Source organism: Sarcophilus harrisii, chromosome 5, assembly GCF_902635505.1.
Source record: "Sarcophilus harrisii chromosome 5, mSarHar1.11, whole genome shotgun sequence".
Lineage (NCBI taxonomy): Eukaryota > Metazoa > Chordata > Mammalia > Dasyuromorphia > Dasyuridae > Sarcophilus > Sarcophilus harrisii.
In genome coordinates this window covers 85,932,263-85,945,023 of record NC_045430.1, presented here as the reverse complement: position 1 = coordinate 85,945,023, position 12,761 = coordinate 85,932,263, and the positions used below count along the sequence as shown (strand labels likewise).

The 12,761-nt window shown below is 32.9% G+C and overlaps 1 protein-coding gene across 1 annotated transcript; it reads left to right on the top strand.

The window, feature by feature from the left end:
* The first annotated feature begins 11,602 nt into the window (after window positions 1-11,602).
* Window positions 11,603-12,538, top strand: LOC100933335 (olfactory receptor 6C74-like). The gene has a single exon (XM_003770899.1). It carries the CDS (start codon window positions 11,603-11,605, stop codon window positions 12,536-12,538), a length of 936 nt encoding a protein of 311 aa, XP_003770947.1.
* Window positions 12,539-12,761: the final 223 nt, after the last annotated feature.

The window sequence follows — 12,761 nt, the reverse complement described above, 5'->3', positions numbered from 1 at the left end:
ACTATTTTTAAGACTGGAAGCTTATTGTTGAAGAATTCTATATTAAATTATTGTTTGAGACTGATGGAAATATAGTTTATAAAAACTGTCATATCTGAGAGAAATGCAGATTTGAGATTTATGAATCCAAGACAGAGGTGATTCACAATATGAGGAAGCTCTGATTTGAAGTTTTGGAGTTCAGATTAAAAGTTATTTGAGACTTAGGGTCCAAGAAGCTGAAGGCAGAAACTCTCAACAGAAGGTAAGGCATTCACAGATAGAAAAAAAAAAAACTGCCAAAATTCAGAGACTCATGAAATTGAGGAAATTTATTAGATGAAATGAGACAGAAAGATATTGTAATTAATTCAAGAATCTGATCCTGTTGGAAGCTTGGCTGATGAAAGCTGAATAGAGAAAGCAGTCTCAGATACTGTGGGAAGAGCCTGTTCTGAAAGATTGTCTTGCTCTCTAGCATCAATTAAAATTTTAGAGTGGAAACCACTCAAAGTCTTGTTTCTGTTGTCCTTTTCTTCCTTCTATGGTCAAAGATAGAAATGCCACAGAAGACAAGTTTGAATAGCTGTAGGTACTAGGCTTAAATGAAATCAATTTTTTTTCTTTTTTCTTTTTGATAATTTATCCATTTTTATTATTTTTTATTTTTGAATTTATTTTTTATTAAAGCTTTTTACTTTCAAAATGTATGGATGGGTAATTTGACCCTTGCATTTTCCCCTCCTTCCTCCAACCCCTTCCTCCAGATGGCAAGCAATCCAGTATATATTAAACATGGTAGAAATGTATGTTAAATCCAATATATGTAAAGGTATTTATACAACTATCTTGCTGCATAAGAAAAATCAGATGAAAAAAGAAATAGTTTCAATTTGAGTTTTGTTTTTTACTTAAAATATGATTACTTTCCTTGATTATTTAATTCATATGTCAACTTTTATTATTTTCAAAATTAAGTCCAAATTTTATTTTCCAAATAATATAATACATGAATCCACAAAAAACAAATTTAAGTCTCAGGTCTCATATGCAATTAATGTGTTACCATAGGCATGTAATTCTCCCTTTCTTGGTCTCATCTTGCTTATGTCTAAAATTATGAGTAAAGGTTAGTGTACGAGTCTAAGAACTCCTCTCAAGACTATGTCCAATGAACCTAAGAGAATGGTTAGCAATAGTGATTTTTTTTAAAAAAAGAAGGCTAAAGAAATGTGTTTTAAGACTCACAAAATATAATGGAGAGAAGGTCAGAAAGGGAAAAAAAACAAAATAGAAGGAGACTTTTGAAAGTAAAATGTGGAATTTATTGTGTATTTTTTTTTTAAAAAGAAGCAATTGGGCAGACAGACATTCAGGAGTGGAGCCAAGATGACAAGATGGCAGAGTAAAACCAGGAAGCTACTCACCTAGTTTCTTTTGAAAACCTCATTAAATCAAGCCTCTGAAAACACTTTGATGGAATGAAACCATTTTCCAGCTCAAAATATATTGGAACATTTTTAAGAAAGTTCAGTCTCATTGGAGTGAAAAGGGTGTTCACCCTAGCTCAGATAGATTCTGGGAAAGCAGAGAAGAGGGTCATAATCAAAGCAAATCAGCAACTAAGACCCTCAGTCCTATCTCAGTAGAGGAGCAAATCAGTGAAGCAGCTTTCAGTCACAGCTCAGAAGGCAAACTTTGGGAAACCAGGGTGTTTCCTAAAAAGTACAAATACAAGAGGATCCTCTGCTCAAAGATAAAACTCAGGAATTTTGGGAGAGTGTTGCCTTTACTCCAGGAGCTGAGCTCAACCAAAAAAGTAAAAAGAGGAAATACCAAAAGAAAATAAAAAAAAAAAATGAGCAAGAAACTGAAAAGAACCTTGACCATAGAAATCTATTACAGTAACAGGAAAGACCAATACACCAACTCACATGAGGACAAAATGCGTACAGAAGAAATCTCAAAAAGTGATATGAATGGGTCTCAAGTCCAACATTGCTTCTTGGAAGTGCTCATAAGAGAGTGTAAAAGCCAAATAGGAGAGATAGAAGAAAAAAATGAGAAAAGAAATACAAGGAATGTGTGAGAGTCACACATGGAAAAGGAAGGAAAAAATTGGCTGAAGAAAACAGGTCCTTAAACTATAGAATAAATGGAATGGAAAAAAAGAGATGCAAAAGCTAACTGAAGTTAATCACCCATTGAAAACTAGAATGGAATAAATAAATAAAATGGAATCAGTGTACTACTGATTCTATCAGATATCAATAACTGGTCAAATGAAAAAGAAAAATGAATAAATGGAAGACAATGTTAAATTCACCATTGTGTGGAGAAAATTGACATAGAAAATAGATCCAGGAGAGTCAGTTTAAAAATTATTGACCTTCCTGAAGCCATGACTAAAAAAGAGTCTGTATAACATTCTTCAAAAGCTCAATAAAGAAAACTGCCTTGATATTCTAGAAATAGAGGACTTGTTGAAAGAACCCATGTGTCAACTTCAGAAAGATATCCCACATTGTTGCAAAACTCAGAACTACAATCTCAAAGAAAAATGCTGCAAATTGCCAGACAAAAGTGATTCAAATATCAAGAAGCAATAGTCAGAATTACCCAGGATCTGGCAGTTTCTAAATAAAAAATCAACAAGCCTGTAATACAATATTCTGGAAGGTAAAAAACCTAGAGTTACTATCATGAATGAACTACACAGCAAGACACAGCATCATTTTTCAGGGAGTTAATGGATCTGTAATGAAATAAGATACTTTCAATCATTTCTAATGAAAAAAAGAGAATTAAACAGAAAATTGAATCTACAAACACAGAACTCAAGAGAAGCATAAAAAGGTAAAAAGGGGAAATATATATAATTTAAAAGTTCAACTGTTTACATCACTAAATGTGAAAACAGTATCTATAACTTTTGAGAACTATATTTGTCATTGAGGAAATTAGAAAGGGGCATCACATATACTGAGGGGGTGCTTGTCAATGGACTCTAATGTGATGATATTAAAGAAAAATACATCAAGAGTTGCAAAAAAGCATGTACTGAGAAAAGAGATGCAAAAGACTTATTACAATCACTGAAAAGAAGGGAGGGGGATGAACATTGTTTGATGCTTGATTTCAGCAGTTTTGACTAGAAGAGGCAATAACTTAATCATTAAATTGGGTTCAGAAATTTCTTTAACCCTATAAAGAAGTAGGAGGAGAAAGAGGAAAGAAAAGTGAGGTACAGGATAGAAGAGAGAGCAGAAACACTAAGATGAAAGTTAAGAGAAGGGGACAAAGGTGATAAAAGATAAAGTTGTGGGTGGGGTGGATTAAAAACACTATTAACGACAGAGTGAAAATAGAGGACAAAACATACATAGGGGAGAAAAAAGGATGAAGGGAAATGCAGAGCTGATAATAACAACTATGAATGTGAATGGGATGAACTCTCCCATAAACCTGAAGTGAACAGATAGAATGGATTAAAAAACAGAATCCTACAGTATGTTGTTTAAAAGAAACACATTTGACACAAAGAGATGCATACAGAGTAAAGGTAAAAGGTTGAAACAGAATTTATTATGTTTCAGCTGAAGTAAAAAACAAAAAGCAGGGGAAGCAATTCTGATCTTAAATAAAACAAAAGTAAAAACAGATCTTCTTAAAAGAGAAGAAGGAAAGGGGACAGCTAGGTGGTGCAGTGCATAGAGCACCCGCCCTGAAGCCACAAGAACTTGAGTTCAAATCTGGCCTCATATCCTTAGCACTTCCTAGCTAAGGGACTCTGGGCAAGTCACTTAACCCCAATTGCCTCAGCAAATGAGGGAGAGGAAAGTGGAAAGTACACCTTGATAAAAGAGTACCATGAACAATGATGTAGTAAAGATACAAAATGTATATATATTATAAATAAATTAGAAGTACATAGGATAGTTTACCTTTCAGACCTGTGGAGGAGGAAGGAATTTGTGACCAAAGAAGCACTAGAAATAATTATTGATTGCAAAATAGATAATTTTGATTATATTAAGTTAAAAAGTTTTTGTACAAACAAAATAATGCAGACAAGATTAGAAGGAAGCAATAAACTGGAAAAACATTTTTACATTGAAAAGTTCTGATAAGGGCCTCATTTCCAAAATATATAGAGAATTGACTCAAATTTATAAGAAATCAAGTTATTCTCTAATTGGTGAAAGGATATGAACAGACAATTTTCAGATGAAGAAATTGAAACTATTTCTAGTCATATGAAAAGTACTCCAAATCATGATTGATCAGAGAAATGCAAATTAAGACAACTCTGAGATACTACTACACACCTCGCAGATTGGCTAAGATGACAGGAAAAGATAATGATGAATGTTGGAGGGGATGTTGGAAAACTGGAACACTGATACATTGTTGGCGGACCTGTGAACGAATGCAACCATTCTGGAAAGCAATTTGGAACTATGTTCAAAAAGTTACCAAACTGTGCATATTCTTTAATCCAGCATTGTTACTATGGGGCTTATATCCCAAAGAGATCTTAAAGGATGGAAAGAGATGCACACGTGCAAAAATATTTGTGGCAGCCTTTTTTTTTTTTTTTTTGTAGTGGCTAGAAACTGGAAACTGAATGGATGCCCATCAACTGGAGATTCGTTGAATAAATTATGGTATATGAATGTTATGGAATATTATTGTTTTGTAAGAAATGACTGCTAGGATGATTTCAGAGAGGCCTGGAGAGACTTGCATGAATTGATGCTAAGTGAAATGAGCAGAACAGGAGATCATTATACACAGCAACAAGAAGACTATGCGAAGATCAATTCTGATGGATGTGGCTCTCTTCAACAATGAGATGATTTAAACCAGTTCCAGTTGTTCACAAATGAAGAGAGTCAACTATACCCAAAGGACTGAGTGTGGACCACAACATAGCATTTCCACTCTTTCTGTTATTGTTTGCTTGCATTTTTGTTTTCCTTCTCAGGTTTTTTTTCTTTCTTTCCAGATCTGATTTTTCTTGTGCAGCAAGATAACTATATAAATATGTACACATATATTGGAAGTAACATATATTTTAACATATTTAATGTGTATTGAACTACCTGCAATCTAGGGGAGGGGATGGAGAGAAGGAGGGGCAAATTTGGAGCAGAAGGTTTTGCAAGGTTCAATGTTGAAAAATTACCCATACATATATTTTGTAAATAAAAAGCTATAATAATAAAATAACTGTAGATAAAATTTTTAAAAAATAAAATAAAATCTACCTGCCAAGACAAAACCAATAATTTCATACAGCAAATCTTTATGATTTTCAAAAGTCTCCTTAGGCAAACAAAATTAAATCTAAATAATTGGAAAAGTTTTACAATTCTGCCTAAAATGATCTACTTGTTCAGTGACATACCAATCAAGCAGTCATATGGTGAAGAACTAGAACAAATAATAACAAAATTCATCTAGAAGAACAAAAGGAAAAGAATATCAAGAGAATTGATAAAACAGTAGAAAGATGGTGACTTATCAATATCAGACCTAAAAGTATATTTTAAAGCAGCAGTCATTAGAACCATTTGATGCTGGCTATGAAATAGAGTCATTTATCAGTAGACAGAATAGATACACATAACACAATAATCAAGGCCTATTGCAATCTAGCATTTAATAAATCCCCAAATTCTCTTCTGGGGAATTACTTCTGGTGTAAGAACTCAGTATTTGACAAAAGTTGCTGGGAAAACTCGAAAATAGTATATCAGTAACTTGGCAGAGACTTACATCTCACACCACATACAAAAATAGGGTAAAAGTGGGTACATGATTTGGGCATAAAGTAAAATACCATAAACAAATTAGGAGAGCAAGGTATAATTTACTATCAAATCCTTAGAGAAGAGAGGAATTTATTTTTATTAAAGCTTTTTATTTACAAAACATATATATGGGTGACTTTTTAACATTTACCCTTGCAAAACTTTTTGTTCCAAAATTTCCCCTTCTTCCCCACATCCCCTCTTTTAGCTGACAGGTAGTACAATACATGTTAAATATATTAAAATATGTGTTAAATCCAATATATGTATACATATTTATACAGTTATCTTGCTGCATAAGAAAAATCAGATCAAGAAGGAAGAAAAAACTGAGAAAGAAAAGAAGGGAGGAATTTATGACCAAAGGAGAAGTAGAGAACATTATTAAAGGAAAAATGTACAACTTTGATTACATTTAATTTAAAAAAGGTTTTTTTTGTTTGTTTGTTTTTGTCAAATAAAAGGAACAGAAACAAGATTAAAAGAGAAGTACAAAGCTGGTGGGGAATTTTTGCAGGTGGTATTTATGATAAAGACCTCTTTTCTGAAATTATAAATAATTATGTCAAATTTATAAGAATACAAGTCTTTTCCCAATTAATAAATGTCGAAGGATATGAACAGTCAATTTTCAGATGATGAAATCAAAGCCATCTATAGCAATGTGAAAAATACTCTAAATCACTCTTGATTAGAGAAATTCAAACTAAAACAACTCTCATATACCACCTCACTCCTCTCAGACTGGCTAAATTGACAGGAAAATATAGTGATAAATCTGACAAACCTGGTACATTAATGCATTGTTGGTGGAGTTATGAAATTATCCAATTATTCTGGAGAACAGGTTGGAACTATAACCAAAAGGCTTTAAAACTGTGCATAACATTTGACCCAGAAGTGCCATTATTGGATCTTTATCCCAAGGAAATCATAAGGGAAGAAAAAGGACCCACATGTGCAAAAATGTTTGTAGCAGTTCTTTTTGTGGTTGTAAAGAATAGGAAAATGAGTAGACACCCATCAATTGCTGAACTGCTGAACAAGATGTGGTATATGAAGATAAAGGAATATTATTGTTTATAAAAATCTCGAACACACTGATTTTAGAAAGGCCTGGAAAGAATTACTCTAATTGATGCTGAGTAAAACAAGTAGAACCAGGAATACATTGTACACATGATAGCAAGAATGTGCAGTGACCAAGTATGAAAAACTTGATTCTTAGCGTTTTAGTGATGCAAAGCAAAATCCAATAGGCTTTGGATAGAAAATGCCATCTTCATCCAGGGGGAAAAATTATGGAGACTGAATGTAAATAAAGAGATGTCATTTGCACTTCTTTTTCCTGTTTTTTTTTTTTTTTTTTACCTCCCCTTGGTTTTTCCTGATTGCTCTGATTTTTTCTCCCAACATTATTCATAAAATAACATGTATTACAAAGAAGTATTTTTTAAAGAAGCAACTGTTATAAAATGCATGTACACAATTTATTATACTATTCTCCTTTGGGGCTCTACTCTGAATATTAAAATGCTATTGGGGGGTGTAAAATAAGGAACTGAATAATGAAATAAAATATATTTGATGGAATTCCTGGGGATAGTCATGTGATTCTTGGCATTAGTGATTTCCCTTAAATATATATTAACCACACAGTTTTCAGGAACCTTTGATGAGAGAGAAAAGCAAAGAAAATATTTTCTAAGTTTGTGGATAGAGTGAAAACCTATGGCAGCTCCATCTTCATGTGAATCAAGCTACACCAAAAGAAGACATGTCTTTGAACATCATGTTGTCAGTATTCATTACTTCAGTAGCCCTTATGCTGTCATTCATTATATCCTGAGAAATATGTAAATGAAATAAGTTGCGAGTACTCCATTAAAGGATTGCATACTGTGAAAGAACTTATTGCTGAAATTAATATATCGAAATGTAATAGATAAACTTCTAATTCCCCTCTGTACATTCCTCAGTTAACTGATTTTTCTTTAATTTGCATATTCAAATCAGTTGAATTGTCTCATATTGTCTTTTTAATTGGATATACACCCTATCACTGATCAAGTCTTTAATCTTTCTTCATGTTAACCCATTTTTCATCTAGCTGGCTTTTTTTTTTTTTTAAGGTGGTGATCCCCATAATGTGTTGAATAGTCTTGCCACCTATCCATCTTTTGAATTTAAATAAAATTTTTTGATTAGTTTTATTTTTGTTCCACAACAGGTTTTTTTCCATTACCTCCATTTTAATCCCCCCAAAAAGACATGCCACATAACAACACTTTAAAAAGAAAAAAGATCTGAAAAATTAATTGACACATTGAAAAAATCTGAAATAATATGTAGTAGATTATATCCAAGGGAGTTTTCCAACTCTGTAAAACAGTGGAAAACAGATTGTATTGTTTTATTTGTTCTTTGTAATTTAGAAATTTTGTCATTTGATTGTTTTATGGTCATAGTTCTTTCCATTTCCATTGTTCTACTCATTGTGCTTCTTTTTTCTTCAATATTCTTACTTAATTCTTTCTTAGATCATATAAATCTTTACATATTTCTTTATATTCATTATATTTGTAATTTCTTTTAGCACAGTAATGTTCAAATATATTCATAAATTGAAATGAGTTTAGAATTCTTTTCCAGTAGACATCTGCTTTATTTTCGGTTCTTTACTACCATTAAAAAAAAAAAAAAAAAAAAAAAAAAAAAAAAAAAGGTTTCTATAAATATGTTGCTATAAATGGAGACTTTTGTTATGCCAGTTTTCTTTTGGGAGTATAAGCCTAGATTGAAATCTCTGGGTCAGAGATTATGGGCAATTTTGAACAATTCCAAATTACTTTTCAAAACTACTATACTCATTTATAGCTTCACAATAATTCATTAGCACATCTATGGTCTCATAATTCCTCCAAAATTTACTTTTCTCAACTCTTGTCATCTTTACTAATTTGTTGACTATGAAAAGAAACTTCAGGGAAATTTTGATTTTTGTTTCTCTTTTTATTAATGATTTTGAGTTACTTTGAAATATGACTATTCATAGTTAGCAATTATCCTTTTGAGAACTATTTCTAATAGAAAAGTAGCCGAAGGATAGTAACAAATACTGCAAGAAATTGGAATACTGTTGTTCTTCAGCTTGTGTAATTTTGAAGAATCATGGGTGTCTCTTTGGACACCTTGATTAAGTTCCATTTAATTTGTTTTGTAAAGCTAATGATGCTGGTGATTAATTAACATCTTCTGCATATGACTCTCTAGAGATCCACTTATGTTATAAATAAGAGTTCCATGTGTACTGAAAAATGTAGTGCTATACATTGAATAGCTATTGGTCATCATAAGATACCCTCATTCTCTTTCCTAGCCACATCACAAACAAGAATTCCAGAAACTTCATGCTGATTAGAATGATATTTTCCCCCTACTACAAGAAAATTGTTTCATGGATTCAGCTGATAATGACTTCTGATTTGATGCCTCTTTTTTCTTAGATGGGGAAATAAATAACTAATAATCTCTAAAGAGTACAACAGAAATAAATCCCAAAGTTCCTCCTAATGTCCAAACCCTGGATGTTTCCATGAGGAAAAATGTTTTCTTTTGTGAAAACAAAGGGACAAAGTGTTGGTTAGAAAGCACGGGGTATAGTAGAGAACTAAAGTGTTCACGCTACCTTCTAATCAGGAATCATTCAAAAGAAAAGTTTTAAATTTAACTTAACATTTTAAAAAAATTAAAGAAAAGTGAGTATATTAACCATTATTGTTTTTCTGTCTAAACAAGAAAGAAATAGTTGCATGTTTATCTTTCTTTTATTCTTTTATCCATTTTATTTTTCTATGATTTCTGAAAAACAATGTGGATTTCAACATTGTTCAAAATCAAGTATCGGCAATTACTGGGTAAGTTATTCTGAATTATGAAATAATGACACCTAAGATGTTACCCTTCAACACTCAATTCAGGTGCAAGCAATGTCATGAATATAGCTTCTAACAAATATACCTCTTAATCATTAGTTGTCATTTTTTCTTGACCATGAACAAACTGCTATATGCATCACAGTAGACACTTTTGTTACAGTGGTCCATTTGTGTGCAGCTGACCCTGCCTGGTTGTGTGGGAGGAAAAGAATTGTCTATACCTAAGGCCAGGGCTCTGCATTGCTGTCCATTCAGCATATTAACATCTCACTATCAAATAATATCTAAGGTCCTACATGGAAAATTATTTGCAATCCAACAAAGAATCAGATTAGCAATCTAAGGGATCAAAAGCTTACTCACTGTAGTGGCTATATAATTATGTGCAACTCAGCTAAGCTTAGAGACCCTTGGCTTCTCTTCTATATGATATTTTATTGACTGTTATATCTACCTTGCTGAGATGTTGTGTGGTTCAAATGAAATGATGTGAGCAAAGTGTTTGGCAAATTACAAAATACTATATTTATGTCAATTAATAATAGTAATAAAGATGACTGTAGTAATTGCAGCAGCAGCAGCAGCAGCAGCAGAAAAGGAGTGAATTTTCCATAACGGTTTTTAGTGCTTAATAGCTATTAGCTGTTTAACAAATGCTAGTTAACTAACTTAATGTTAATAGTAGAGGTATTTTAGAGTAACATGGAATATTCAAGTATACATAAGGGCCCCAAACATGTAAATACAAAGTCTTTTCCTTTTTTATCTTTAAAATCATATAGTTGGAACAAGGAGATTTAAAGCTGACAAAACAGAGTAAAGCAAATTAACTTGAATAAACTTTGATATAAAAATAAGCTATATCAGGATTGTTTCTTACTGGTTCTAAGGAAAATGCTCTTAACCAAAGTTGGACAGTGACTTAATCATGTAAAATAAGATGGTTTTCCTGAAATCATAAAAAAAAATTTAAAAATCAATTAAAAAATGGGGGTAGATTATGACTTCATTGCAATAAGGAAATTACCTTTATCCACTTAAGTCTACAATTCTAGTCTTCTAGAATAGTCTAGCACAAGCAAAGTCTCCATGACTTGTTCAATTTCACAGTGTTTGCATGTGCTAGAGACAAGACTTAAAAAACAGGTCATTTTTGTGTGAAAGCTAGCTAGACCATGCTCTCTCTCAGAAATATGGACAGAGGAAAAACAAATATATGTGTATTCCAGAAGGAGGTCCATCAGCAGAACTTCTTGTGCTTCTTCCTCTAATGAGAATTGACTCAATTTAGAGAAGCAGGAAAATTTGAAAAGAGATTGAGGTATAATGTTGTAATGAATAAAGGGCTTTGTAAGAATTTGTAGTAATTCCTGCATGTGTTTTCTTGAAATGGAGTGAGGAAGGGGGGAACAGAGAGAGGGGAGGGGAGAGAGAAAGGGGGAGAGGAGAGAGAAGGGAGGGAAGAAGAGAAAAGAAGAAGTAGAGCAAGAAGAAGAAAAAAGAAGAGGAAAGAAGAAGAAAAAGGTGGTGGTGATGATGATGAAGATGATGATGATGATGATGAAGGAAGGAGGAGAATGGGGAAATATAGAAGAGGAGAGGAAGGGAAGGAGAAAAGAGGAGAGAAAGTATGATTGATGCATGTTGTAGAAGCCATTTTAAAATAATGAAAGTAGTATGTGTTCTTTTGGGGGGGGGTTGTTTTGTTTTTTAATTCTCTATCAGGGATAAAGGGCAAGAATACATGATGTAACAAAATGGATTCTTCACTATTACCACTTTTATAAAAATACTGTTCAGTTCTTTGATTATTAGGCTTATTTTTGTTTTATTCATTTATCCAGTTTTGGCAGAAGTCACAAAGTAGCTATGAGAAACCATACAACAGTGACAACATTCATTCTTTTGGGCCTGACAGACGATCCAGATTTACAGATTGTGATTTTTCTCTTTCTCTTCCTAACATACATACTGAGCATTGGAGGAAACCTTATCATCATCCTTCTTACCCTTCTGGATCCCCATCTGAAAACGCCCATGTATTTCTTCCTTCGCAATTTCTCCTTTTTAGAAATATCTTTGACATCTGTTTGTATTCCCAGGTTTCTAGTCACCATTGTGACCATGGACAAAAGAATTTCCTATAATGCTTGTGTGACTCAGTTGTTTTTTGCTATATTGTTGGGGTCTTCAAAGTTTTATCTCTTAGCTGTTATGTCGTATGATCGCTATGTGGCCATCTGCAAGCCTCTGCATTATATGGACATCATGAATAACCTAGTATGTACCAAGCTTATCCTTGGCTCATGGCTAGCTGGCTTACTGACAATCTCGCCAGGACTTATCATGGGCCTCCAACTGGATTTCTGTGGTGCTAATGTCATTGATCACTTTGTCTGTGACTATTCTCCAGTTCTGCAGCTCTCCTGCACTGACACTCAGGTCATTGAGCTGTGGAGTTTTATTTTAGCCTTACTGACACTCTTAGCCACTTTGGCTCTAGTACTTCTTTCTTATGCAAATATCTTTAGGACAATTCTGAGAATCCCCTCCAAAGAGCAAAAGAAAAAGGCTTTTTCTACATGTTCTTCTCACATGATTGTTGTCTCCATCTCTTATGGCAGTTGTATCTTCATGTATATTAAACCTTCAGCCAAGGAAAGAGTAACCTTTAACAAAGGAGTAGCCATCCTCACCACTTCAGTGGCCCCCCTTCTAAATCCTTTCATCTACACTTTAAGAAACAAACAAGTAAAGCAAGCCTTCAAGACTATAACCAGAAAAATGTTTTTCTCAATCAAATGAAAATGTTTCACATTGTTATTTTGTATGGAACTGGATTAATCTTCTATGTACATTGTTATGATAATACTATTCCTCTGATCAAAATCATTCTAGTTTGTTTCTAGTTGCCTACTGAATAAGCTCATACACTTTTCTTCACATTTAAGGTTTGCCACAATATGCTAACTCCTTATTTTTCCAGGCTAATATCTTTTTTTTTAATAATAGCTTTTTATTTTCAAAA